This window comes from Trachurus trachurus (assembly GCF_905171665.1).
Source record: "Trachurus trachurus genome assembly, chromosome: 1".
NCBI lineage: Eukaryota > Metazoa > Chordata > Actinopteri > Carangiformes > Carangidae > Trachurus > Trachurus trachurus.
In genome coordinates this window covers 11,113,032-11,140,734 of record NC_139891.1, presented here as the reverse complement: position 1 = coordinate 11,140,734, position 27,703 = coordinate 11,113,032, and the positions used below count along the sequence as shown (strand labels likewise).

Below are 27,703 nucleotides of genomic sequence, written 5' to 3'. Positions count from 1 at the left end.
CCTTCAAGTGTCAGAGTCGGACCATGGCAGCGCCCTGCTAGATTTTGTCAACTGGTGTGATGAAAATTTCCTTGACCTTAATGTGAAAAAAAACAAAAGAGCTTGTCATTGATTTTTAGAAAAAACTGTGTAAAACCTTCAAGAATAGAAATGCAGTACTAGTGAGTTTCCCTATGAGGGCGCTAGAGGCGGCGATGCTCCCAGGTTCAGAGTGTAAAGTAGTAGTAGAAGAAGACGAAGCCGGAAGCGTGCAGCTGTCACTTTCGTAACAACAGAGCGGGGCTGTGTTTTGTATGGATCACAACAACCACCGGTCTGCGGGGTCTCTTCACTCATGTGCGTGCGGTGATCGGTGTTGTGGAGAACAGCATGGATCCCTCGGGGTCTGGAGGGCTGGACGCTGCCGGTCCCGACCAGGACCACCGTCCTAAACCCGAGCTCTCTGCAGCGATGCGCGCTAAGATCGAGAGGAACCGGCAGCGCGCCCTGATGCTCCGGCAGGCGCGACTGGCGAGCCGCCCTTTGTCCGCCGTGGAGGGCGCAACCTCGGCTAAAGTCTCCAAGACCATCGACTCCGGAGCCGGGTTCTTCATCGAGGAGGAGGAGGGCGGAGAGGAGGAGCAGAGGGCCACGAAGGTGGTGCATCAGCCAGGTGAGTGTGTGTGTGTGTCTCTCTGTGTGTGTGCAATGCAAACAATATTTACTTGTGTACTGAGTAGCCTCCGTTGTGTTTTGTTTCCAGCTCCGGTGATTGAACCAGACTACCTGGTGTGTGATGACTGTCAAAAACCCTTTATGGACTCCTACCTCAGCAACAGCTTTGACCTGTCTGTGTGTGACAAGTGCAGGTACACACACACACACACACACACACACACACACACACACACACACACACACACACACACACACACACACACACACACACACACACACACACACACACACACACACACAGTATGAAGACAAATGTAACGTTTGGAGAGGTAGGCTATAAGATAGGCTATTTGCAGTAATCCTTATTTATATATATATATATTCAACTTTTTCTGTTAAGTTTTTTGTGATCGTTATTATTTGGGAAGTTGCTGTTACATATTTGTAATTAATTTTATTTATTGACATTTGTTTCTGAATTTATGAGAAATGTTTTATTCTTTTCTCGTGTTTGCTGTTAATTATGTCAAATTCTGACAGACTGTGATACCTGCATAATGTCTGAATAAAAATACCAAGTTGTATGTTATGAAACTGTTATGAAACTATTATCAATATTCTTATAGAAGTATAGTTGGAGTAGTAGTAGTAGTAGTAGCAGTAGTAGTTTTTACAGGATACAGCATTCTGGTTATTGTATGATAGTAGCACGTGTACTGTTCTGTCATTTCTCTGTGATTGTAGTTTGTCTTGATCAGACAAACTAACAGTTTCAGGATCTCCCCCCTCAGAGACAACGAGGAGAAACACAAGCTGATCTCCAGAACTGAGGCCAAGCAGCACTACCTGCTGAAGGACTGTGACCTGGACAGGCGAGAGCCTCCGCTCAGGTTTATACTGAAGAAAAACCCCCACAACTCACGCTGGGGAGACATGAAGCTCTACCTCAAACTACAGGTGCAGTGTGCGTGCCAGTGTGTGTGGTTGCGCATGTGTGTGTGGGCTGAAGCTTCAAGAATGACCTGCATATAGTGTGGTACATCACAGCTGCTCTAAACGAGTGCATGCTCATTTATATCACACTGTGCACAATACAAAATTGCAACAATTACATGGTTTGTAAAATGTAATCTGGGGTAGTGTAGTGGGTCTGTAGTTGTCTTATGTGTTTTGCTCTTCTTGTTTCACTAGTTGGTGGCCATCTGTGTTTGTTAGTGGCCACGACTAAATGGAGCATAAGCAGAAATAACCCTCTGTTGAGCTTGTTGAGCTTGATTATGTGCACAAAATATTTTAAAATATCTAGACGTTTTCACATCATTAAACAAATAGTAAGAGTTTATCAAGATGTAGGACATGTTCCAAACTTCAGTCCTGTAATTATTGAAATAATTACATCCAATTCAATTCAAATTTTTAAAATTTGAATTGAATATAATTATGTCAATAGTTCTAAAATGATTAGTTGACTAATTAGTTAGTCAACCCAGGTCCCGTTCAAAATTCGGAGCTGTTCTTACAATTTTCCCCCCAAAAAAAGAAAAAAAAGTAAATGAAAAATCAAAAGTGCAATTAGGTTAAATCTATCTATCTATAAACTTTTTTTTTTTTTTTAATTATATTTTTTGGCTTTTTCATGCCTTTATTTGATAGGACAGTTCAGAGTGTGACAGGAAATGGGAGGCAGAGAGGGGGGAATGAGGACTATAGCCTCTACACACGGGGCGGGTGCTCTACCAACTGAGCTAAACACCGCCCCCTATCTATAAACTTAAGCCAGAAACATTTTTGTCAAATACCAAATAACGCAGTTTTTCTATAAGGTTTCCTTCCCCTGGTTTTGCCTTAACGAGTCTGTCTGATGTGTGCACTGCAGGTGGAGAAGAGGTGTACGGAGGTTTGGGGTTCAGAGGAGGCTCTGGAGGAGGCCAAGGAGACCAGGGAGGAGAACAGAGAGGTGCAGAAACAGAAACGCTTCAACAAGAAAGTCAAAGGTTGGTTTCCTGCTTGAGACTAAACTCTCTAATGCAAAGTCACTTACTCCATGCATTGTTTAAACATCAACGTTTGTGTGTGTGTGTGTGTGTGTGTCAGAGCTGCGCAGGGCAGTGAGAAGCAGCATGTGGACCAAAGACACCAGCGTTCACCAACACCAGTATGGACCAGAGGAGGTGGTGGATCCAGAGGAGGACCTCTACAAGAAAACCTGCACCACCTGTGGACATGAACTCACCTACGAGAAGATGTAGACACACACACGCACACAAACACACTCACTGTCTGTTACAGTAGATGAAGATAAGCTGTTCGGTGCTTTTGTTGGCAACTGTGCCACTCACAAACTCTCCACTAGTATTTGTTTTCTTTCTCATGACTGAAACACTCCATTTGTATCATTTACAAGGGGCCAAAATCACTCTGTCATTAGTAATTTCTGTTTTAAATGGCGTTCCCTCACCTCAGTTTAAATACTAACTCAGCATTAGAAGCACTCAGCACTAACTTGATGGACTGACTGCCCAGCCTAGTGCCAGCTGCTTCACTTCCTGTGAGGGAATCACACTGAAATCTGACAATGATGAAACTGTGAATTGTTGGGTCAACTTTCTCTTCATGACTGAAACAGTCACCATTAAAAACAAAACTCTGGCCTCTAAAATATACTTATTTACCATCACACTGTCAAGTTCTCATCACTGCTTGTGGCCTTATTCACTCTGACTGCATAGGGTTTACAGAATATCATTGTGGCTTAGTTGGCCGTTGTTACTAGGGACCTCTGCTCATCTTAATTTTCTCATCATGCAGTATGTAACATTAACTTCTCAACTATAATCTATGTAATCTGTCACTTGACAAAGATTTACTGGTGCATAGACCTCAGTCCCATCTGAAGCTGCTCGAAAGTGGTTGTGGATGTGAGTTCAGATTATTTAAGATGGTTTCTGTGAACAAACATTTGATTCCATTTAGTACAAGTAAAGACAAGCTGGTATTATATTTACATTGTGATGAAAAAGGAACAGTGTTATTTCTCAGGGGTTGTTTTGATCTAAGAGTATGAGATTGGAAAGAAATATGTTTATATCTTTTTTTTTTTTTTTTTTTGCAACATGGTAAAAGTTAACACATAGTTGTGAAATACTGTAGATTTAAGTAACGTCTTTTCATTGAGTTGGAAAAGCTGATATTAATGTATGAAAAACAAAACAGATGTATGAAAGAAATGTTTTTCAGTATGTTGAGCCTTCCAGGTGTTTCTGGCACCCATGAAGCTCATATCAAAAAAATAAAATGAGACCTTTGCACATATTTTGGACCTGTATGCTTTTTAGTCTAATAATGTATTTTTTATGTACAATAAATTGTCTTGGCCCCATTTGTGTTTGTATGCAGGGAGGAGAGAAGTCCTCAAGGAGCTTAACTACCATACAATGACATATAATGTAACAGCTAAAAATGAGATAAGGACATTGACATCAGGCAACAGAAAAACATGGAGTCCAGTTGAGGTTTTATAGGAAGTCTTACCTGTCTTTCCAGTGCAAAGCTGCCCCACTGTGAGGACACAGAACTCTGAAGTGACTCCACTTAGTGGTAGATGTTTTCGTATGTAGTGCTCACACTGTCCCCTGGTGGGGGGCAGCTGTAATACATGGCAGAGAGTAATTTGACAGATGAACTTTTACACATTGCTAAATCAGATCAGCAATTATGCTATAGTTCAGATGCCATAGTTGGCAAAACCCTTTGCTGTCAAGTACTGACTATATGATTTGAATATCTGCCTTGAGAAAGAAGCAAAATGAAGTTGTCAAAATTGTGTATTCAAATGGAAACATGACCCTTTATACTGCATGAGTTATAGCAAAAGGAATAATCATATGCACTCAGAAAAGTCAGTTTGCTGCAGTTGAAGTCCAGAGGGAGATTATGTTCTGGTGCAGAAAATCCTGTTGCTCTTGTGTTGACTATGACAAAGGTCATCAACTGTCCTCACTTAACATTTTTAAGTTACACTCAAGTGTAGAGAGTGTTACTTGTGCTGTTGAGCTTGTTACTGAGGCATTTACATCATTTTGCCCACTATGGCATGGCAATGAGGCCAAGCTAAACAAAATTTGTTACAAACCACATCCCCAAACCAGTGAAGCAATGTCACTGACAAACTGAACCTTCATGAAGGTGGGATAACTCGACTGAAGTTTTAGCTTGGTGTACCCAATATGCTGGTTTCAACATTTCAAGTCAGTCTGGGTTGCATTTACCCACAGCTCCACCTCAGCCTTGATACATGCACCGCCACGGCGCCACCACCCCTACATGGTCTCAAACCCAGACAACCCGCTGTTGATTCGTTAGTTGAGACAGACACAGAGTACATGAATTCAGTTTATTTATTGATTTTTCCACAGACATTAAAACATATAGCCAAATTTAAAATTCAAAGGTTTTCTGAACATCAGAGCACTGAAATTCAAACGCATCATTGGTAGAAGCAACCTGGATTCCCTCAAGGTCATCCTAGAGGGATGAGAAGAGTCAAATACAGACATTACTTCTAAAGTCCATCTGCCAAGAATGCCACACAGATTACCTCACCTCCAGATACAAATCAGTTTAATGCACAAAAGACCTTAGATATGGGGTTAATGTCACTTACGTCACTAAAGTACTTCTCTATGAGGGTACGTGCAGCCTGGTATACCATCTCATTGTCATGGTTCTGCAGCATCTCAATGCGGTCCAGCCCTCCCAGCTCCTCAACCAACAGGCTAAGTTTCTCTATCTCACCAACCTTCTCTGCTGCCTGAGAAGACATGCACAGCAACTGAAAACATCAGACATCTGCTCACCTTAAGAGTTCTGGTTGATCTGATTATGACCCCACCTCCTCACCAGGAAAATGTTGTTGATGGCATCCAGTATGACTAAAACGACTTTAGGATCTTTGACCTGCAGCAGGTTGATTATTGCCTCCAGTGCTCCAGTCTGTACCAGATGGATCACCTGCTCCACAGTGCCCCCACTGGTGAAGTTAGTCACAGCCCACACTGCCTCCCTTTGAGTTTTAAAATCTCCCTGAGGGGATAGGAAAAAGAGCCCTCCTTATTTAACAGTATCCAGTTTAAAAAAAAAAAAACACTGGGCTCATCAAGTTCAGAAAAAAAAAAAAAAACAGGAAGGATTTAATTTCCCTTACAGCCACAACTACTTAAAAGTTCAACTGAAAAATGGGTCAAAGTTGAGGGGCTGTTTTTCTTGGTTGTTAAGTTAATGCTTAAGATGCTTGTCACAGGAGGGATACAATGTCCAATGATGTCACCATATAGACAAATGAATCCTCATGGTCATGTTCTCAGGCTAAATGGTCAGTAGTACTGTAGATTGTCCTAAGGCTTCATGTTTACCATAGTAAGAAAAAAAATCTACTCACATTTCTAAGTTGTTCTACCAGAGGAGGGAGCAGTCCACAGGTGATGACTTGTTGGATTTGCTTACATGGTCCTGCAGCAATATTTGACAATGCCCAAGCTGCTTCCTTCTGCATGCTTGCCTTTGGGTGCCTCATCAGTTGAGGTAGGACATCCAGAATGCCAGCATCAATTGCTGCCTGGGTCTGCAAGTCAGAGCCGCTCACTATGTTTCCAATGGAGCGAAGAGCCGGGGTCTGGAGGTCAGGAAAAAAGGTCAGAAGTGATGTGTCATTTCCCAAGCTTATACCAATTATGGCAGTAACCCCAAAGAAACCTTGAAATACAGAGACTCCCAGGTCATGGTACAAGTTGCTAAAGGACAGTCTGTACTGTTTGAAAATGCTACCATGACACTGAGCTCCTTGTGGCTCAGGAGCTCCACCAGCCGAGGGACAATGCCAGTTTTTACTACAACATCAATACGGTCATTGTCGCCATCTGAGAGGTAAGAGATTGCCCAGCATGCATCAGACAAGATGTCCTTATCACTATGGTGGAGCAACTGGATCAGAGATGGAAGCACCTGGAGGAAAAGTACAGTATAGTCAGTATAGTCCCTGGTATTTGGGGCACCTTTACTAGAATCAGTGAGACCCTATTTGGGGCATTCATTTACCTGCAGGACTGCAGACAAGGGTGGACATGGGTTCTTGTTTCGGCACAAGTTGGACAGGGTCCATGTTAGGTTGCGCAGGTAGCCAACCTGGAGATATAAATCACAAGTGAGCTGAAATAACCATACAGGAGCAAAACCTGTGACTGACCTACCTGAGAAAATGTTGCAGTTGTTAAGGGGTACACTATTAACTTCTTTAAGTTTTAGGTTGAGGAGTCAACATGTGAATATTAATGAGTTGAGAGCTCTAACCCACATTGGACAGTTTCAAAGGGGTAATTTGGAGAACAAGATTTAATGCTATTCTTCACAGCCAGTTTAGTCAGATTCAGAGTTGAAGATGTTAAGTGCTGCACTAAAACTTATGGAGCTGCTTTGTAAGCCTTTTAAGTCATCAAGAGTTCATGTAGATTTATCAACATGTCAAAAATGGCTTGACTTTAGGGTTTGTAAACCACTTCAACTTCATGGACTGGTTGCTGGTTTTGACTTACTGGTGTGTCTGGGCATATACGGGCCAGCAAAGCTGGGATGACATTGCACTCAATCAGGACATCTCGATAAGCTGCACCATCGCCTGTCAGTTAATGTAGTCACATGAGTACAAGTCAGCAAGTCAGTGAAACAAATTCTCCATCACTGTGTTACTTTTCAGCATTGAGCCCTTCACAGTCTGAATCATGACTCAAAAGTGACATCATACCTTAACACCCAGCTGGACAACTGCTTAAGTAATTACTTTTGAAAAATGAGAATCTTTCATTGAAAAGTCAGTAAACATGATGCAAATATAAAAAGTTTTATTCAGCTTTTCTACCTGCAATGTTTCCAAGAGCCCAGACAGCCTGTTCACTGATATGCAGCATCGGTGAGCCCAGCAAGGCGATGAAAGCTGGTACAGCACCGTGTTCCACCACCTAAAGACATTAGAGATTTAGGATGTGGAAGACATAAGCTCATCGCTGACCACAAGAACTCAAATACAGTGAAATTGGATTTGTCAATCACAGTACACATTAGGCCAACCATTGTTTTGCTGTAGAGGTCTTAATACAATGTTAACACCTGTTGTGTGTGCCAAGATGTTCCAGAGGCGATGTTTGTCAGAGCCCAAGCTGCTTCAAACTGCAGAGCCGGCTCATCATCCATACACAAGAAGGACACAAAACGGGTCAGCAGACCGGCATCGATGATCTCTTTCAGAGGGGGGTTACGCTCCTGAGATAGCAGCTTCCTGTGGGGAGTAGGACACATGTTCAATTTATATTTGTTATATTTGTATATTTGTTCTCTTGCCATTAGTTTCAATGGATGGAGTATAGGATGGACATTCAGCTAGCTACTTCAAAGTGTCAGAAAATTAAATATTACTCCCAGAAACCGCAGTTAAAGTTTTCCCAATCAATCAAAAACACCAATATATTCACTTAGATAAGGAGGAAAATTATTAAGCAGATGCATTAGCTTATTCCTCTGAGGACTCACCTGGCTGCCTGACAGCCTCGGGTTTGGGACTCCTTCTGGTCGCTGTTCACGTCTTTAACAATGTCCTCAATGGAATACGAAAACACCTACAAATATTAAACAGTTTAGAACCGGAACAAGTTTTTACTCGATCATCGGAGATTTCTGGAAACTGACCGTCTCGTTGATACAGTCGGAGGAGAGGGCATCCTCGTCCGGAAGAGAGGACAGTGTGATGTTTCTTCTCTTGAGGAAATTGTCATTCTTGTGAGCTTTGCGCAGCTCCACGCACTCCGCGATTCTTCTCTCACGAAGTTTCTGCCGGTTGATAATATGCAGTGTCGATCAAATAATAATAATTTAGATCTTAGCTACAGCTTGTATGCAAACGGAAACATCAACTTACCGCGAGGTCTTTCCCCTTGTTTTTGAATTTGGAGAGCCGCTCGTCAGTGACCATCTTGGTGGGCATTGTGGACCTTTTTGCTCTTTGCCTTGGTACGGTGAACACGTCGTGCTGCTTCACTCACACTGATAGAAACTCGACGAAAGCTTGGGCAGGAAGGTTTAAATAGTAGGACTGCTGCTGCTGCAGGTGAATCTAATTAGCTGTGATTGACTTAACGACCTATGGTTCATTCACCTGCAGCTGCGCGCGCCACTTTCAATTTAGTAATCAGACCTTCCCCTCCAGCGGCTGCTATCAAACACCTGTGTTTATGAACAAAATGTTCCCGTCTGTTCAACATTATTGATGATTTGCTCTGTAAGTTCCACTTCTACTGTATGCTCACAGTGTGGCCTATCATTGCATGTCTCAGGCGATAGATGGCAGTATAACATAACTGACGCCCATACACAATAGGCTACACTGCAGCTGCTACAGTCTTTCTGTACAAGTGTGTATTTGGGTGACTGATTAAATCTAATGTAGGCCTATTGTAGAATCAAAGAAAATTGACATGGACATGATGTATCTATGTCTTTGTATCTACCAAAACAGGGAGGGACAACTTCCTTAAAGTGCAGTCAAGGGATATTTTAGGTAGGCTACATAGTTGCAGACGGAGGAGGTCAAATTTTTGTATAAAAAAAAAAAGTGAAAATAAATAAATAAATGGATCAGACGAGTGAAGGAGAAGAAAGAGATTGAGGGAGGCAGAGAAAAAGTGTGACAGTGATGGAGTTTGCTCTTCCTCTCTAACAGCCAGGAAGGGCTGAACAATTGCAGCTGCAAGTGGAGGTTTCCCCCTGACCAAGTTATAATCACTTCCTCTTGATAACACACACATGCAGTACACACACACACACACACACATGCTGCACAAAACAAACAGTGTTGACTGTGGGTCCTCAGACTCATGTATAAAAACATTCTGTCCCTCTGAAGCCTTATACCTCTATACCTACTTAAGTGTAGGTTGCGGCCACTGTCATGGTTGTTTTCTTACTCACACGTACACAGGCCTTGTCCACTCTAATGTGGAAAAATTTAAAACAAGACAAGACATTTTCACCTCTATGTTTGGGGAAAACAAGACTTATAAAGTACTGATGTGTTTTCTTTTACATATATGGCCAGGGACATCACCAAACCATGCAGTGTGAAGGTGGCACTGGGTGCTGCGGTGGTTAGCACCAAATTTCACATCAGGAGGTTCTGGGCTGAAATGGATGGACACATCTGTCTGACTGTATCAGGTGTTTTATGCCCCCTAGTGGCAAAACATGCATCAATGCAGCTTTAAGAAGCCACAGTCAGGCTGAATTTCTCTTACAGTATTTGACATGACCAACCCACAGACATTCACTTGAACTGCTCTACTTTTTTTTTACTTTTTTATTTAATGTGGTTTTAGGTTTTGTTTTTAGTGTAATTAGTGCTGTTTTGTCTTTGTCTTTGCCAAAGATAATTTCCCACCTCAGTGGACAATAAATATTTATTCTATTCTATTCTATTCTATTCTATTCTATTCTATTCTATTCTATTATAGGCTATTCTATTCTAATTTCTGATCACTTATTTTGTGGAGGGATCTATGAATGTGTCTGACAACATATTAGATTTGATGACTCATATTTGCTATTAAGTGTGTATCAATAATTTTTCTGTAGACCCAGGGGTTTGTACATTTGACCAGCTAAGTGGCTTCTTAAGGGTCAAAGGAGTATCAGTCCAGACTTTGGCAGCAGGTTCAGAGCCATATTACAGTAAGAAGCATCAGTCACATCACAGGGTCAAAATGAAATCATGGAAAATGATATTTGACTTGTCTCGTCACCGCCCCTGACATTTTCTCTACCTCTGCCCTGTTTCCTTACCCCTGTTTTACTATTCCTGATTTTCCTCTGTCAGGCGTGAGAAACCAGGCAGGATAAACACAGATGGATGACTTCATTTGTTCTCATGCACTCTAGCTACTTTTTTTTATTGTCATTGGTGTAAAGGTCCTTCAAAGCAAGACCAGCCTCATGCTACTGAATTGTGTTAGTGATGGTGAAATATAAAATGCAGTTTCAAGACATAATATCTGCCATAATGACCTGTCAAAGTGAAGTTTTGCGCAGAATGTGTGTGTCTGCTCTTCTCATTGCCCGTGAGATCGCCCTGCTGGCCTTTTGACCTGGAAGTGCTTATGGTTCCTCAGAGACACTCTGAGGGTGTGGAGTGTTTCAGTCGTGCCCTGTTGTATTTGACTCCTTGTTAGTCTGAACAATGTGAGGTGATTGGAGGAAATTCCTCTGTGCAGGTTCAAGTTTTCACACACGCACACACGCTTGCATCAGCAGACACTATCTATTACATGATCTGAAATTTAAATAAATATCATGAAAACTAAGAAAAACACACATCAGTGATGTGTTTTTTAATCTTACCACAATACAATCAGCAGTAAAAATATATATTTACACCACATAAATTATTTATACCTATGGCATAAATTCAACACAGTCAAATTTGCTATTTAATATGTTTAATTTCATTACATTTGCAAGAAATAATAGTATAGTTACTGAGGTCACCCTATTTTTCAGATTCCAAATAACAATTTCTATACATGTATGCAGACACTAAATCAAGGAGCCTCGGCTTCAAGTCAAAGCTTACATTCATTCATAGCCAGGCAGATCACTCTCTGGCAAGTATGAATCATTAACATCATTAATAGTAATTAATTAATAAAGAAAGAATTGATTAATTCTTTACCAATCAATTATAAGCCAACATTGGAAACACCTTTCCCAGGTTGTGAAAAATCTCTTGGGCTGAGAGCTCCTGCTTTGACTTTTCCCCTGCAGGGCCTGAGGGCCACAACCAGTAAATCATTCATTAACATTTACAGCTGCAGACTTATGACTTATTAACATCACTAATTACAGACTGTCTTAATTTCCTCTGATGGATTTTTAGAAAGTGAGAATAGGATTTTGCTATTGACTTGATTATCAATGTCTCTCCAGCAAAAGAGAATTTATAATAATGCAATAGACAATTGTGCCACATTCTCAATGATAATCTTAAAAGATAAAATTGTGTGCCTAAAATTTAACACATTGTTTCAGCCATATATTGTGGTTTCACATTATTGGTTTTATACCCTCCCTACTGTATATTTCCTCTGTTCTGCTTCCTTTTCCTTTAGTGTTTCTTTCCTTCCATCTCTTCATTTGTCTCTTTTGACTTCTCTCCCAGCCCATCCTCCCTGGTTCCCAGCTCAACTTGAGGTGTCTATGGGAAATCATTAGTATAGATTGTGCTGCCATGCTGCGTCAATACACACACACACACACACACACACACACACACACACACACACACACACACACACACACACACACACACACACACACACTTTATACTAGGAAGAACTTGGACACAGACAAACACTTGCACAAAACATAGATTGCTCAAAATGATGACAAACGCTCATGCAGTGTGGCAAAGACAAAGGTGTGCTTTGTCTGTCCACATAAGTCAGTAGTTCTCAGATATCAAAGCAGAGGAGAGAACAAAAACCACAACAGGATGTGGGTTAGAGTGACAGAAACATAGAGACAGATTTGAGTGTGTGTGTTTATGAAAAATATCAAGGATGGAGGGAATTTCCATTGAGAATAGAAAACATTTGATACTGATATCAGACATATTTTGAATTCTCCGACACACATATGTGAGTGCTTTGCCTTTTCAAAGGCTACTCATCACTTTTTCATGTTGTAAAGTCTCTGTTATTGCATTTTTGTCTTCCATACATCTCTTGTTTGCCCTTCTCATTCTCCTTAGTCTTTGTCAGATCGGCATTTAGCTCCACTATATTAATATTTCATGCTGCCACTCCAATACCTGTCTATCAATAACCCAGACAAGACACACCTCAGGTCCAATCCATCATACTCAACACTGACCAGGCTGCAAAACTGTGTGTGTGTGTGTGTGTGTGTGTGTGTGTGTGTGTGTGTGTGTGTGTGTGTGTGTGTGTGTGTGTGTGTGTGTGTGTGTGTGTGTGTGTGTGTGTGTGTTTTGATAGATCATTTGTTTCTGCTGACAAAGCCCTTGTTGTTGGCTTGTATAAACGGGCTGAAGGCTCAACAGCTGAGAGATCGAAATAACCCATTTATCATTTCCTGTGGAGACACACATCCACACTGTCCCATGTGTGTCTGTGCGCACACACACACATTAACTGACTTGCACTTTTAAAAAGTCAATAGAGATTAGTCAAAAAATACAAATTTTCCAGGTCATAGAAGCAAGAAAAACAGTTGGATAAATGATCACTTACACACTACTAATGTATTTACAAATACAAGTTCACACAAAGTCTTGTGAACCAAGGGGAAACACTTGCTAATACTGTCCTTAAAAACTAAATCTGTATTTTGTATAATATTTTATATAAAAAATATTCACATGATATGATAGGATAATTAAATAATAGTTTCTGGTCTTATCTATTATTATATGTTTTATTATATGTGATCCCAGTGGGCAGATTGGGGTTTGTGGGGCAGTGTTTGTCTGGATCATAGGCAAAGAGCAGAGATTCGGAGATTTGGCTTTTGATTTGGTTATTGAAATGCCTTTAGTTTGACAGTGGCCAGTGATGCTAACTCTACTTATCTGCACAGAACAGTTCATCACATCTTCATACAGCATCGCATGGTTACTGTATTTATAGCACAAAGGAGAAAATGTCCCTCTCTTATAGGATGTGTGCTTTTTTATTGTTTTTTCCCCCCTGTGTGCTTGTGCATGGGTCTTTGTGAATTACACAGTCCAACCAACCAACCAACCAACCAACCACTAAACCCAATCAAACTACAACAAGCAACATGATTTTTTTTTTTTTTTTTTTTTTTACTGGTACTGAAACACACTGTAGTTGCATTTATGGACTTTTATAAGTATTTGGAAACTATTCACTGACTTGAAAAAATTCAGGATAGAAGATTCCCTTTTCCCAAACATCTTTTGTGAGTCCTGTGGTATTCTCATTGTTTTGTTTTTATTTACTTATCTGCTAAAGAAGATCATGTTATATTGTCAAAAGCTCCAGAACAACAGCTAAATGTCGAGATATTTTTGTCAACTACAAAAATCTTGTGGTTGCTTTAATCAAAGGATCCCATGGTTCAGGATGTGACCGTGTGGGTACATTCTGCAATCTTCTGACTTTAAATTCTGTCTTCTTCCGGCCCGAAATAAGACTGTTCCTGAGGAGTTAACAAGTTGGAGACACCAGCATGAGACGGATGCTTGGTGGGAAACTTCTGTGAAGGTTACTACTGTTTGTGAAAGCAGTAAAAAGCAATGAAAAGGTTTCCCTGTATTGTCCCTAAGCCAGCCCAGATAAACTATCATCAGCATGCAAATGTGAGGCTTGTTTTAATCCACCTGTGTGCCTTCAAAGCAACTGTGCTATTTCAGCACATTGGTGACATGCAGTAAAAAGTGAAAGCAATAGACAGTTTGTGGAGACAGCACACCAATGAACCAGTACAAACAAAGTTACTGAGACAGTTTTTCAACCCAGCCGTTCATCTGTGCACATTTATCTTTGTACTTATCACACACATTTGTGTCTTTTTGGTATTATCATCACACATTTAAATGCACAAATAAATACATGCAACAAGGAAGAGCTCACACAAGATTAAGTACCTGTCTATTTGCTCTGCACCTGAGCCATGCATGTTGATTTTTTTTTTCAATATGCAGACGAGAAGAGACTATGTGGCATTATCTGTGGATCAGCCAACTCCCCGTAACAAGAAAGGGAATCAAAGCAGTGGAGGAGAGACGGGGAGGGGCAGAGGGGGCGCGGGGATGCATGGTAGAGAACTTCAAAGGTGAACACAGAGTTCACACAGATATGAGGCTCAGACAACAGGGCAGAGCCCTCATAGACTACAAAAAAGAGAGAGAGGGCAGAACTGAGAACGTACACATAACATACACACAGTGGGTGGGTGGGGGGGGGGGGCAAAGCTGCCAATACTGTCAACAATAACATCCTTCATTCTTGTTGTGTGTCTGTGAGTAGAAAAAAGCCAGCTGGCAGGCAGACAAGAGGAGGAGGAGGAGGAGTTGGGGACTTTGGGGGTCCAGCGGGAACTTTGCGGGGAGGGATGGTGGATGGGTGTTGCTGTGGGGGTGCAGGTATCAGGTGTATCTGGGCTGAGAGGCCCCTCACATGGGCATCCTATTCACCTGCTGCCCGGAACTGGACAAAGGCTGGGGCTCTGAGGCTCTGCGGCTCCACTGGGCCACAGACAGGCCAGGTAACACTAGAAGGTCTTAATGGCCCCAAGATGAAGGGAAGATGGTTACAAGAAGATTACAACATGGGAAAATGTTTGGTTAAAACAGAGCTTTTTGATGATCGGAGGCTCTACAGTCAACACATTCACCTTTTTCCCATGCAGCCTGCTTGAATAACAGAACTGGGAAATACCTCACAGAATCTACATGTTTATTTTTGTGGTTCAGACATGTATTTATTTTAGTTAAAATCATGCAAAATAAATCAAAATTGCAAATTATTATACCAGCATTGTGTTAATAGCCTAATACACTGATCACAGTGAGACACAAAATTCCACATGGAAATTTCGTTCTTAAAACATTTTTTTTCACAAACATTCATTCATTCACAGCATGATATAAGGAACATCAGATCCAAATAGAAAACCAGTTTAAATGAGAAGTTGGTCATTTTGGGAAAGCTGCTTATGTTTTTAATGCCGCAACTTTCGTTTATGTACAACACCTTAGTTTTAAGTTATGATTTTATGTTGCCAAATACAACTTGTCAAGATGGCACTGACAAAGATTTCAACATCCTAGTCCTATAGGCTACAGTGACCAACAGCACCCAACCCGTTAAAAACATTGCCTATAGGCCTTTTCTCGAAAATTGCATATCCATAATAAAATGAGTATATCTCTGCAACCACAAGGTCTATTTGAATACTTTTGGTGTCATAGTAAAGGGAAAAAAATTGAAATTGCGGAGATGTGTAAATTTCAATATGTGTTACTGGTGAAGAGTAAATGAAGATGGCACACAGAAAAATAAAATAAAATAAATACCCCCCCCTCCCCAAAATAAATAAATAAATAAATAAAAAATCATATTTTAGATGAGTGCCATTCAGAATGATGCTACTAAAGCTCAAAACCTCTATCAAATCGTATATGAATGAACATTATCTCTGCAGTGGTTGATACTAATAAAGTAAAGCAGTACAAAATTATTGAGATTTTACTACAAAATATTCAGGCGAGCTTTCCAAAATGTCCATTTTGGCACAGCTTGGAACCACCTGCCATAAACCATTGTTTAATCCTTATTTTCACACAATTTGCATAAACTAACTGAAAAACAATCAACTCCTTTCTAGGCCCTCTCTGTGTCCCTCTGCGTAAATCTGCACTGAGAGCAGCTTATTTGGGTGCAGTTACGCCTGGCTCTCTCTGCAGCTGATTGGTTGATTCGACAGCTCATTCGAACCGTTAGAGCCAATAGAATGAGGCTATACCCACGTTGATGTGATTGACAGTACTGGCAGCCAATCAGAATCAGCAGAATCCTGAAATGTGTGACGTGCAGGCTGTTGTGTGCGGAGCTCACAAAGGTTCCCCGGCTCCTAAAGCCCGGCCGGACCAATTTAGATGTAACACCAGTCAGAGTTCAAACCTTTACAGTCTATGGTTCAAACTGGAAATATTGTGGGGATTTACCTATGGGATTTACCCACGAAAAGAACTTTCCACGACAAAACAACAAAGGTAAGAGGACATTTATAACCATGTTTTGGCCAAGCGGTGTCTGTGTTTGCTCGACTTTGCTCGTTGTTGTCTTCTCTCTCTGCCGTGCTGCTGTGTAGCTTCTGTGTAGCCGCGGATGCTATGTAGCCTACTGTTCCAATCTTTGTAGCCGCTGGGCTCTTTCATAATAGCGGTAGCTATTTGTGTTTTGCATAATGTAGTAGGCTACACGAGCCAGAAATGTGGCGACTGGGTCCACACAGAGGTGCTTCATGAAGTTTGATGTTTAGTTGTCTATTTGAGTAGTAGGTTTGGGCTATGTTTAGGTCATAAAAACATGTTTTTTACAGCCTCTGGGCCAGCTTCTGCTGTTTAATAATTTGACATAGGCTATGACTATATTCTTTCATAATTGGTGGTTCTGTGATTGTTCTGCATGTCTTCAAGTCCTCCATATGGGGGACTTTGGTTTTTACAACATCAGTTAGACTACCCAGTGCTTGGTTTTTGTCAATGCAATTTTCATTTTCATTCATGATTTAACTGTCCAATCTTGACTTTGACATACGTTTTCGCCAGAACATTCTTTCTTTTTTCCCTACATAACAGTTAGATGAAGATGTAGACATCTGTTGCCAGTTTATGGGAGAATCTTGATTTCTTGTTTTTCTGCTGATTTTTCATGACTTTCATTTAGCATTACGTAATGTAAATAACACCAGTCAACTGTGTGCAAGTCTGGTGATTTATGCGACGCCGCCTTCTGAGGCTCGACTGTCTTGGTGGCCTTACGCAAAAAATTTGAGCAAACATGAAAGCTGTCAAATTACATCCGTGCGCGTGTGTGTGTGAGTTTGGAGAGATTGTGTGTACAGTATGAACGAGTATGAAACAGATCCTCATGATAGTGCCAGGTCGTCCTCTGCAACAACAGAAGTGATATTTATGAATGCAAAGGCATGTTTATCTCTGCATTGTTCTGGACATTTTACTGCCAACACATAGGCACTACAGAGGGCTGAATCTAAACAATAATTACCATACCTGACTGAGATACAGACAGACAGACAGATGTGTGTGTGTGAGAGTGTCTTCATGTGTCCACACAAAAGCGTCTTGTTTGCTGTAACTCATGGAATTGTTTTAATCATAGTAAAATGTCACTATGAAATGAAGAAAATGCACTACCACACAGCCTACACAGTGAAGACTCACCAAAAAATGTCATTTATATTTATTAAGCAGCAAATAAGAATACTGTACCGGTAGCCTAATTCCTCTGGACTAATGTAGTTTTGATTTCACTGTTTCTAGTGATGTTTCCCTTGATTGACCTTCATAGACTGAGATAGAGAAAAGATCCAAAACACACTGATGACATAGGCCTACAACAGTGGTGATTGTTTTGATTACATTAGCCTACTTATTTGGGAAATTTCGTAACAGGAGTGCAGTTGTTCTTCTGTTGCTGTGAAAGTAAAACTGTTACGTTATACGCATCTTTTTTTTTTTTTGTAATTAGGCATGCTGGATGAAAGTGCCACTGCTTTCAGAAAACTCATTAATTACATTTGTGTGTATGTGTGTGTGGGTGCATGAGCGACAGAGATGCACCTACGGTGGGCAGGATGGAAAAAGTACATAAGACATCATCAAAGGGCAGTGGGAAAGAGAAACAGCTGTGTGTGTGTGTGTACCTGAATACACACACCTTCAAAGGAGACCCTAGATGTGCCAGCCCACCTGACTTCAGGCATCAGTGTGGGACACAGACTCACAAACAGACAAACTCACAAACATGCATCAACTCTGAAGTAAACACTGACCCGCCGAAACTGAAGAGACTCTTTCACATACACATCTATTCGAAAACCCCACTTGTGTCTGTGCCTGTATATGTGTGTATGACTATGTGTGTGTTTTTCAGTGATTAAAGCACACGAAAGTTGTGCATCATGTCCAGACATGTCCGGGCTCAATGCATCACAGCTGGGCAGGATGGGCCTGCATTCAGCCGCTCCGGAGAAGGCGGAAAGAGGAGCAAACTGATGAGGAATATGTTTCTGTGCATAGTTGTTATATGGTGGTTGTTTGGGAGTGCTCTGCATTTTATCTGGAATGTTGCAGAGAAATTTGATGAATGCAATTTGTAGCTCATATTCAGTCACTTGGTCCACAATGTCAGATTATCCTCTTTCATTTATTCTCATTTTTAAAGGGACATTGTGTAACTTCTCCTGTTATCTATTCATGAAAATCAATTATTTCGAAAAAGAGTACTATGTTTTTCATTAGTCAGTAATCATCACCCCCATCAACAAACTGAAGTGTTCCTTTCAGCTCTGAATCTGCCGTTCGTATCATTCACATGGAGCGGGTAAGCTCGGTGCTGGCTGCCATGTCGTGTGGCCATGTTTTTACGTTCAGTGGCAGCGTGACGGTAGGAAACCACGGAAACTCACCGGAGACACCGGAGCTGTCGGCTCAGGTCGAGGTGGCGTCTGTGAAAAGTCACCGCGGTAACGCAGTGAGGAGGAATGGAGCGTTACACTGATGCTGCATTCACGACCGTCGCTAACGAACCAGATGTCATTTTAGTCACAGAAGTCGAGAGAAAGCCGGTAAAACGTGGGTCAGGTAAACAATACCACATCGCCATGACAACACATTGTCACGTGTATTGTCTTGCCTCGTGCTGACGGACCACTTGTTTACATAGAGGCTTGTTTATGCCGTTACATGCAGCGACTGTCGTCCGTCTGCCGTCTGCCCAATTTCACGTGAATGCAGCATGAAAAATACTAGGGCTGACCCAAAAAAAATCGAAATCGATTTTATGTCCGCGAAGCTTCGATTATCAAAATATGATAATCGGGTCAGCCCTAAAAAATACGATTGAGTTGCCACAACGCTAGATGGGAGTAATTCCTACACAATGTACCTTTAAGTCAAATTTAAAGGGTCAGTTACATTTTGGAGGGCAACAGCGACTGACTGACTGAGTGGGTGATAAAGTTGAGTAATTTTAGCTCCACCATTAGCCAGCCAAATGTCACATGACTGAGAAGGAGTTTGCTCTTGTTGGCAGTTGCTCTTCTTTGATATTCATATCTGGTGTAACGGTATAAAGATAACAATGAGAGCCTTTTCTTTTTTACATCATACATTGAGTCAGATTGTGTAGTACTGTGTAGCCACTCTGATCTCCAGTGTGTGTTCAGCACGACTTTGGGGCAAACTGCCACCTTGGCGTTTATGGCTGACACTCCTCTACAGATGATATAATGTTGAACTGTTGACTGGCGTTATTTACAGCTTTGCTTTCTGACAAATGATGGAATCAGTGAATGGGGCTCTTAACGTGAGAACACTGCTTCCTTTCTCTTCTAAGGTTTGTCAATGAAGAGCGAAAATATGATACACTTCTTCTTGGGAGAAAAAGAAAGTGTGTGTGTGTGTGAATGGCAGGTCAACGCCGCTTGGAAGTGGTAAAGAGTACAACACACACACACACACACACACACACACACACACACACACACACACACACACACACACACACACACACACACACACACACACACACACACACTACTGCAGCCAGGAAAGGAAACTCCCTGGCTGAGAAAGGCAGAGATCACTCATATCCCGATCTTCTGATAACAACAACATGCTTGTGTGTGTGTGTGTGTGTGTGTGTGTGTGTTCGTGTGCGTGTGTGCGTGTGTGTGTTTCTTACAGTGTCTCTATTGCCATAGTAACGGTCTGTATTCGTTCATGGGTAAAGCGGCTACAGTGTGTATAAGACATGCATTCCATACCTCTGCAGCCATTCGTTCTACACACACACACACAGAGAGAGTTGCTTTTCCAGCTATTATCTGTCACCTCCACATGTCGTAACTCCTCAGGTATGGATACTGTCATCACATGCAAACACATCTCTCTATCTGCCTCTTTGTTTGGAGAAATCAGAAATCATCGCCGAGACACAGGTGACACAACCACAGAATAAGACAAGACTAAAAACCTTGTATGTGTATGTGCATTGCCCTTCGTGCAGCAGCTCTGACAGATAACTACAAGCCTGTGGGTGATATCATAATCATTAGGCTACTATAGTTTGCATGTACATTATGTGGTTTCAAGTTAATGCAGATTTACTTTCTTTATGCATTTTCTTTTATTTCACAATAAGAGCATAAATATGTGGGTGAGAGGATTTTAGAAATGTCTTACAGTTAATCTACCTTTTTCAGATTTCTCTCTGGGTTTCCAGCAGCAAACTCTTCAGTAGATGTGACAAGTGAAAATGATCTTCCTCTGATCCTGTCATCAGTTTAGTGTGTAGATGACGACCTAAGCCACACTTTGATATTTCCTGTGTAAAACAGCAGCACCCTCTTCCACTGAATAATGATGTAAGATTTTGATTTTTTTTTTATTGCGTGTTCTCTATTTTCTCCTTGACTGATTCTCACAGTTTACACAAATGTCTTGGGATAATATTTATTCAAGGATCTTAAAAAGAAAAAAAAATCTTTCAAGTGAAGCTAAATTGCTTCATTTCTTTATTATCTTTTTGCAATACAGAAAATATTCAAATCCCCCGACCAGCCAAACCCTGTCTAGGACTGTGGGTGTTTGTATTAATCCCTCGTGTTTGCACTGACAGCAACATGTTTCATAAAAGAGCAACAGATAAAAGCACAGAGGAAGGTTGTGTTGCTGTGAAGTCATGTTTTGTTCTGAAAATCTGGCAACTCTTCAGCCTGACCGCTGTCTACACCTCTCCCAGCTGAAAACACAGTAACACACACACACACACTTGGTTTGAGAAAGGTGTAATAAAACTTTCCTGTCAGTCTTTCATGTGTGAGGCTTAAGAGCTGTCAAACCAACAGGAGGAAAACACCATGCTTTGATAGGCTGAACAGAAAACTGCACACTGCATGCATGGACGTGTGTCAATGCGTGTGCATCTGTTTGTATGTCGGTGTGCTAGGTTTCATTGCTCAATAAGGACAGTTGATATCTAACAGTGCTGAGGCTCAAGCACTGCACATTTGCAGGATACCATGCATGAATGTGTTAGTGTTGGATACATCATTTAAAGGGGAAACCTCGTTTTTTTTTTCAACCTGGGCCCTGTTTTCATATGTTTTTCTGTATATGTGAGTGATAGGCAACATGCAGCCCAGCTAACGCTCTTCAACCGGGCAAGTGGCTCCCGTCAAAGTTCGCCCTATAAACGTGCATTGTTTTCACACTGACAGGCTCAGATAGTTACAATGACTGTCCGACAACATACTAGAAAGGAGAAATGAACGTATGTCTCTACCTTTCGCTGGAGGTTGCTGTTTGTTGTGATCTGTGTCCAAATCTCACTACGCTAGAAATCTTGTTCTGAAATCTTGCAATAACTTGCGGCAAAACACCGATGAGGAATACTCTTACCTGACTGAGGTGAAGAGAGACGACCGGAGAATTTACAAATTGTAACAACAAAATGTTGGGCTACTCTTCGCGCAGCTTTCACAGAGCTTTCACAAGTTAGGGCTAACAGTTAGCTGTGCTACAAATGGATGCTGACACTCCTGTCGATGCACAGGGTCTGCTGTGAGCACTTTGACCAGGGATGACTACTGCCTGTCAAAGAAGTGACGCGCTAAAGGTAGAGACATACGTTAATTTCTCCTTTCTAGTATGTTGTCGGACACTCATCGTAACTATCTGAGCCTGTCAGTGTGAAAAAAAAAATTCCACGTTTATAGGGCGAAATTGACAGGAGCCACTTGCCCGGCTGAAGAGCGTTAGCTGGGCTGCAGGCTGCCTGCCCTGCTCAATACTGCAGCCACCTCAATAATTGTATTATCCATCACTCAGAAAAACATTATGTAAACAGGGCCCAGGTTGAAAAAAAACGAAGTTTCCCTTTAAGCTGAGAAATGGACGTCTATAGATGAATAAAAGTGTTGATGAGAGACATTGAATGCAAAACAACACTAGTGCCATCAGGAATGTTGATATTGGACAATTCTGGAAAATCCTGTGTTATGTTCATGTTTAAGTTTTTTTTGGTATAACTTGCTCAGTTTGGTATAAATTGGTCAATAAACATAACTCTAATTAGCACACGCTCTGTGGGCCTGAAAGTTCAGACATCTGAGAAAGAGTTTGGCAAATATGCCCATACCAGTGTGAAATTTTAATCATCTTCTTGTAGGCCTAACATAGTCTACAGTTCTCCTGTCACGTATCCATGAGAAAATGCTGCAAGGCACATTTGGTTCAAACCAAATCATAAAAAATAAGGTTTTTAAAATTAAAAACAAAACTATGGATTTTTGTTGTTGTTTTTTTTCAATTTCTTTTTTTGTATTGACCCCTTGTTTGTTTTGTGGTCATTGTGTTTAGAGCAACGTTTTACTGACTGAGATCTATTTAGCCCTTCTTCTTGGTTTACTTAGGTGGAGCTTAGGGGCTTACAGTAGTTAAGTTACTGATCCATCTTTCATCGTGTCAAACAACAAAATCAACACACAAACACACAGATTGTACGTGAGCAAACAGAAAATGTGCAGGTGAAAAAGGCTGAGACTGAGAGGCTCAGTCCCACAGTGGTATAGGACTCAGCCAGTAGATGCAAACCCACTTAGAATCGATCACAAATAGGAGATAATCAATTCAACTCCAGTTGAATTCACATCAAGAAGAGGGGGGAAAGGCATTTCAACAGAGCAGCTGAGGCATTCTTCCCCTCTACCATTGATGGTGTGTTTGACACACATTTGTCATGTCAAGACCTTGTGGAGAATTCCTACCGATTATTCAATAAAGATCCATAGCTTCCTGCTCCCCTGCTGCTTCTGGAAAACCTCTACTGTCATTTTTCCCCGTTTCTCATCAGCAGGGCTTTGTCCTCATTGCAGTGCAGAGTCACCGGGGTGCTGGGTATTTATGATGACTATACAGTCTGTGTGAAAACAGACACACACAACTACACATAACCCCCCCCCCCCTCCTCCCTGCCCTTCCAATGAGCACACAAATGCTGTTCCATTGATCCACTAATCTAGTGGGGTGGGGAAGTGCAAGACTCTCATTTAGTTAAAATCATTACCCCTCTTGATAGATAGATAGAGATAAAGGGATTTAGAGAGAAAGGAGAAAACAGAAGGTTGGATGGGAAGAGGGAAACAGAGGAGCTGAGAGAAGAAAAGGAGAAACGAAGGATGAAAAGACAAAGAGAGAGGGAAGAGGAAGAGTAGCCTATAGCATGACGGGCAATTCTGCGGCACAGATCAACTCTCTGTCCAAATTCTCCTCTCTCCCATTGTGCTTGTCCCTTTTCCTCCTGTTCAGCAGCTCACATCTCACACACATACTTCGTCATGCACACACACACACACACACACACACACTGCAGAGAGAGAGTGTTTTGCAGAGGGAAGTCTTTGCAGCGGTCGATAGCGCTTGGCGAGTGATCTATCGACAGAGTGGGAGCGTGTGAGAGATGAGTTCAATATACTTCAATTTAGCTCCACTTGCTTTAATTACTTCCACCCTCTGTGTGTGTGTGTGTGTGTGTGTGTGTGTGCTTGTGTGTGTGTGTGTGTGTGTGTGTGTGTGTGTGTGTGTGTGTGTGTGTGTGTGTACCCCCAGAGGCTGAATGGTGTTAGACTACCTATGAAGGCTAAAAAATACAGCTCTGGCCATTATTGAATTCAGGGTCTGCTGAGTATTTAGGGGAGTCCTGAGGGCTGTGACCCCTCATTGTGTGAATTAAGGAGGGAAAGTCATTTATTTGAAGACTATATTTAATCATTACGTCCATTTAATATTGTGTATTATTTACAATCCTTTTATGAAATTCTCCAGTCATTAAGAGCACATACCGTAACTGTGCACATTCAAGTCTTTTAACAATGAGCGCAATGTTGGTCTCCGTGTTGTTTTGAGCCTCCTAAAACGCCGACCTCACAGGTACAAACCCTCTTTTACTGTTCCTCATGTGTTATGTTAATAATGTGTAATGTTTCAGATTGGTGATGCATGTAAACCCATGCACAGCAGTGTACTTATACTTCCTTCAATAGGATGATTCTCTCCCCTCTTGTCATCCATTCCTTCCCTGTAGCCCCCCTTGTCTGGCATGTTAATGGATGTTTCCACTCCTATTAAGAATTTAGGAGTGAATTTGTCTGTGAATCCATAGCATTGAACGAACATGTCCGCCGTAAGCCACATAAATGATTTTAGACCACAAGGGTGGAGAACCACAGGGGAATAGGTGTCTGCTGTCTCATCTCTAATCCCTTCTTTTCTCTCCTATCAGTTCACTTCCTCTTTCTCTGCACTCTGAAGTCATTTTACTTCAGTGTTAGATTATTGTAAAAGAAAAATAATAAACACCTGATTCTTCAACCATCAGATTTTCTAGTTTTATATTAAGATGATACTTTCTTTCATTTGTCCTATATACAGAGAAAATGCAACTTGTCCACTTCAGATGGTTACTGCACATGTCTTCCACCTTGGAAGTGTCTATATAGTAAACATGCATAACAGGTGAAAAACCTTTGCTCCACCATTACTTTTAATGGGCTTGCAAAAACCTAACCTCAGGGCCAATCAAAATCTTATTGGCAACACCTACTGTAAACTTTTAACATGCATTGCAATTGTCAGGATCATCTATAAAACAAAGCTAGACGTTAGATCTAACAGCATTGGTGCTTTCGTTCTCTACCCATTTTCATGTCCTGCCCATGTTGTGTGTAATTTGTGGTTTTCAGCTTTGTGAATATGAGCTGAAGACAGTGGTTAGATGGGTATTTGACAAGGAATCTGCCTTCTGCTCAACAACATGTTCAGCGACTGCTTCAGAACTATCTATGATAACAGGGTTGAAAATATGTGCACTGCTGTAAATCTCTCTTCTGCAATATGCCAGGTCACACTCTACCATTGAAAGAGACTGAGAGAAAACAGCAGGAGGGTATGGGGGTGCATCAGGTACAGTTGCTTTACCTCAGCTTGTGATGTGGTTTTATTGAGTATTGTTTTTCCGTCTACCACTGTAATTTGTCCAACATCACTAGCCAACACTGTTTCATCAGCACTTCCTATTATTTTTTAAATGTAATAAGTTTCTATTATAATTATGCTTTGCACTTTGTAGTTTGGCCTTGGTGTCTCGCACTCTCTCTGTGTTTCCACAGATCCATCGGAGCTCCATCTCTCTGTACCAACCGCCTACTTTCCCCCTGCTGTTAAACCGGCCTGCCCTCCCTTCCCATGAACCAGTCTGCCACCCAGTCCTCCCATTAAGCTGGCCTGCTCTCCCTGCCTTTCCTCCCACCAGAAGCTGCCTCCATCGGCTCACATTCTCAGTTTTTTTTTGTCTGTAACAACATCTATCTGTCTGTCCGTCCTGGGTGAGGGATCCCTCCTCTGTTGCTCACCCTGAGGTTTCTCCAATTTTTTTCTCCAATTTTTCACTGTTAAAAGGGTTTTCCATGGAGTTTTTCCTCAGTCGATGTATTATTAATTCCCAAGGAACAAATCTGGCTTTTAAGCTGTTGGATGCATCACAAGCTATAGTCACTTACTTTACTGTGATCCATTTGGTGCTGGGCCAGTAGTGTACGGCTGAAAGCAAATGCCTGTGGTTAGGTGGATGATAGTTATGTGAATAAATCGAAACAATAAAGAGGCGGGCTGCGAGATCAAAACAATGAGCTGAAAGATGCTAAAATGCTCTGTGGAGCTGACAGGAAATATGGGAATGTTTATCAAAAGGTGCAACACATTTCATTTTGTGTGAAAGGAAATATTTCTCTATATTGTTTTAAAAAAATATCTTTATTCATTAAAACATGTTAATGTAGAGCTGCTTTACTTAGGATGAACACATTTGAAAACCATGTAGTTCAACTCAGTTATGCAAATTCCTGAATTTGTCAGGCTATCTTTGAAATTCAGAATAATCAATAGATATTAAGTTTGAACAGTGTGGGTTTGAACAGTGGTTAGTTGTACAATGCAGATCTGTAGAAGTGTAGCTACTGAGAACGAAACGTCATTTGTTAGTCATTTGCCATTTGAATGATTTCATAGCTGTGTAGTAGGTCTAAGAATTTGGGAAGGTCACATAGTATTTTTTTTTTTGTTGTTGTCTGAATTCACCACAGCTGAGTCACTCCCGCTGCACCATTAATCTCACGCACAGAAAAGCGATGACAGGAGCTGTATGCGTGTCATAGGCGTGTGCATGTGTGTCGAGCACTGCAGGACGAACACCTGTGTGGACTCAGCAAGTCGTCTGTAGCTACGTACCAGCAGAGATCACTGACTTCTACACCTGCCTTGAGAAGAAAGACCACACATACCCCCCACACACACACACACCGACTCAATTTTTTCTATCATAAATACAATATTTTGTCCCAGGAGAAGAGTCTGTAAATTTGAAAATGTGCTTTAATGGTTATGTTATTTTGGTGTACAAACAAGGTACAGTCTATACAACAGAGACAAACAGGACAGATACAAGACAACGTCAGCATCAGTTTTCTTTTCTCCAGTTGTTTTTCTCCAGTTATCTCTGCATGGACCATTACCTGCTGGATCCAACAGTGAAGATCTAACCAGTCAATGGAAAACCCCACAGAGGACAGACAGAGAGTGAAGAGAAGGGGGTGGAGGCACGGCACTACACACACATACACACATACACACGCACGGGCCTTAACACATCAGTCAGACAGCCCTCAAGTCAGGAGAACCCCTGGCTCACCTTCACACAGATTCACAGATCACACACACAAACACATGCGCGCGCGCACGCACGCACACACACAGACGTTGTGCTGACATGAATCTATGCAGTCACTTTGACTCACATAAACATGCCTCCCCCCCTCCTACCAAACACACACACACACACACACACTTCAAAGGAAGATTGCTGCCTGACAGACCGGCAACACTAAGAACCCACATACGTTTTTTTTTTCTCTCTCGAGTTCTTCCTCACGGAAACCCACCTGTTTCTTACAAACTTTCAAGTCATACCTCTGTCTCTCTCTCTCTGCTGGTTTTCGGTCTCTCTCTGTCTCTCTCTCCCCATCTGACACTCTTGTTCAGTGTATAGGCTGCATGCTGGTACTCAGGTGCTGTCTTTCTGATGTTCTCTTCCTCTCATCCTACACT

General features: G+C 41.5%; 2 protein-coding genes across 2 annotated transcripts; one reads left to right on the top strand and one right to left on the bottom strand.

Moving 5' to 3' along the window:
* The first annotated feature begins 283 nt into the window (after nt 1-283).
* On the top strand, nt 284-3,832 carry xpa (xeroderma pigmentosum, complementation group A). Its single transcript, XM_083974528.1, has 5 exons — nt 284-652; nt 743-848; nt 1,449-1,614; nt 2,534-2,651; nt 2,752-3,832. The coding sequence occupies exons 1-5, from the start codon at nt 370-372 to the stop codon at nt 2,904-2,906; spliced, it is 828 nt and encodes a 275-aa protein (XP_083830654.1). The 5' UTR covers nt 284-369; the 3' UTR covers nt 2,907-3,832.
* A 1,262-nt stretch (nt 3,833-5,094) lies between these two features.
* kpna7 (karyopherin alpha 7 (importin alpha 8)) lies at nt 5,095-8,686 on the bottom strand (the record flags this gene model as incomplete). The annotated part of the gene is made up of 12 exons (XM_083972754.1): nt 5,095-5,181; nt 5,321-5,467; nt 5,557-5,739; nt 6,095-6,328; nt 6,481-6,657; nt 6,751-6,837; nt 7,245-7,327; nt 7,568-7,667; nt 7,816-7,984; nt 8,236-8,321; nt 8,392-8,532; nt 8,621-8,686. 12 exons carry the CDS (start codon nt 8,684-8,686, stop codon nt 5,095-5,097), a joined length of 1,560 nt encoding a protein of 519 aa, XP_083828880.1.
* Between the last annotated feature and the right edge of the window lie 19,017 nt (nt 8,687-27,703).

What these genes read in the sequence shown, in the direction of transcription:
- xpa (XM_083974528.1), top strand. Translation starts at nt 370, where the DNA reads ATGGATCCCTCGGGGTCTGGAGGGCTGGACGCTGCCGGTCCCGACCAG. An exon ending in GAAGGTGGTGCATCAGCCAG is followed by an intron (nt 653 to 742) that starts GTGAGTGTGTGT and finishes TTTTGTTTCCAG; the next exon opens with CTCCGGTGATTGAACCAGAC. An exon ending in AGCTCTACCTCAAACTACAG is followed by an intron (nt 1,615 to 2,533) that starts GTGCAGTGTGCG and finishes TGTGCACTGCAG; the next exon opens with GTGGAGAAGAGGTGTACGGA.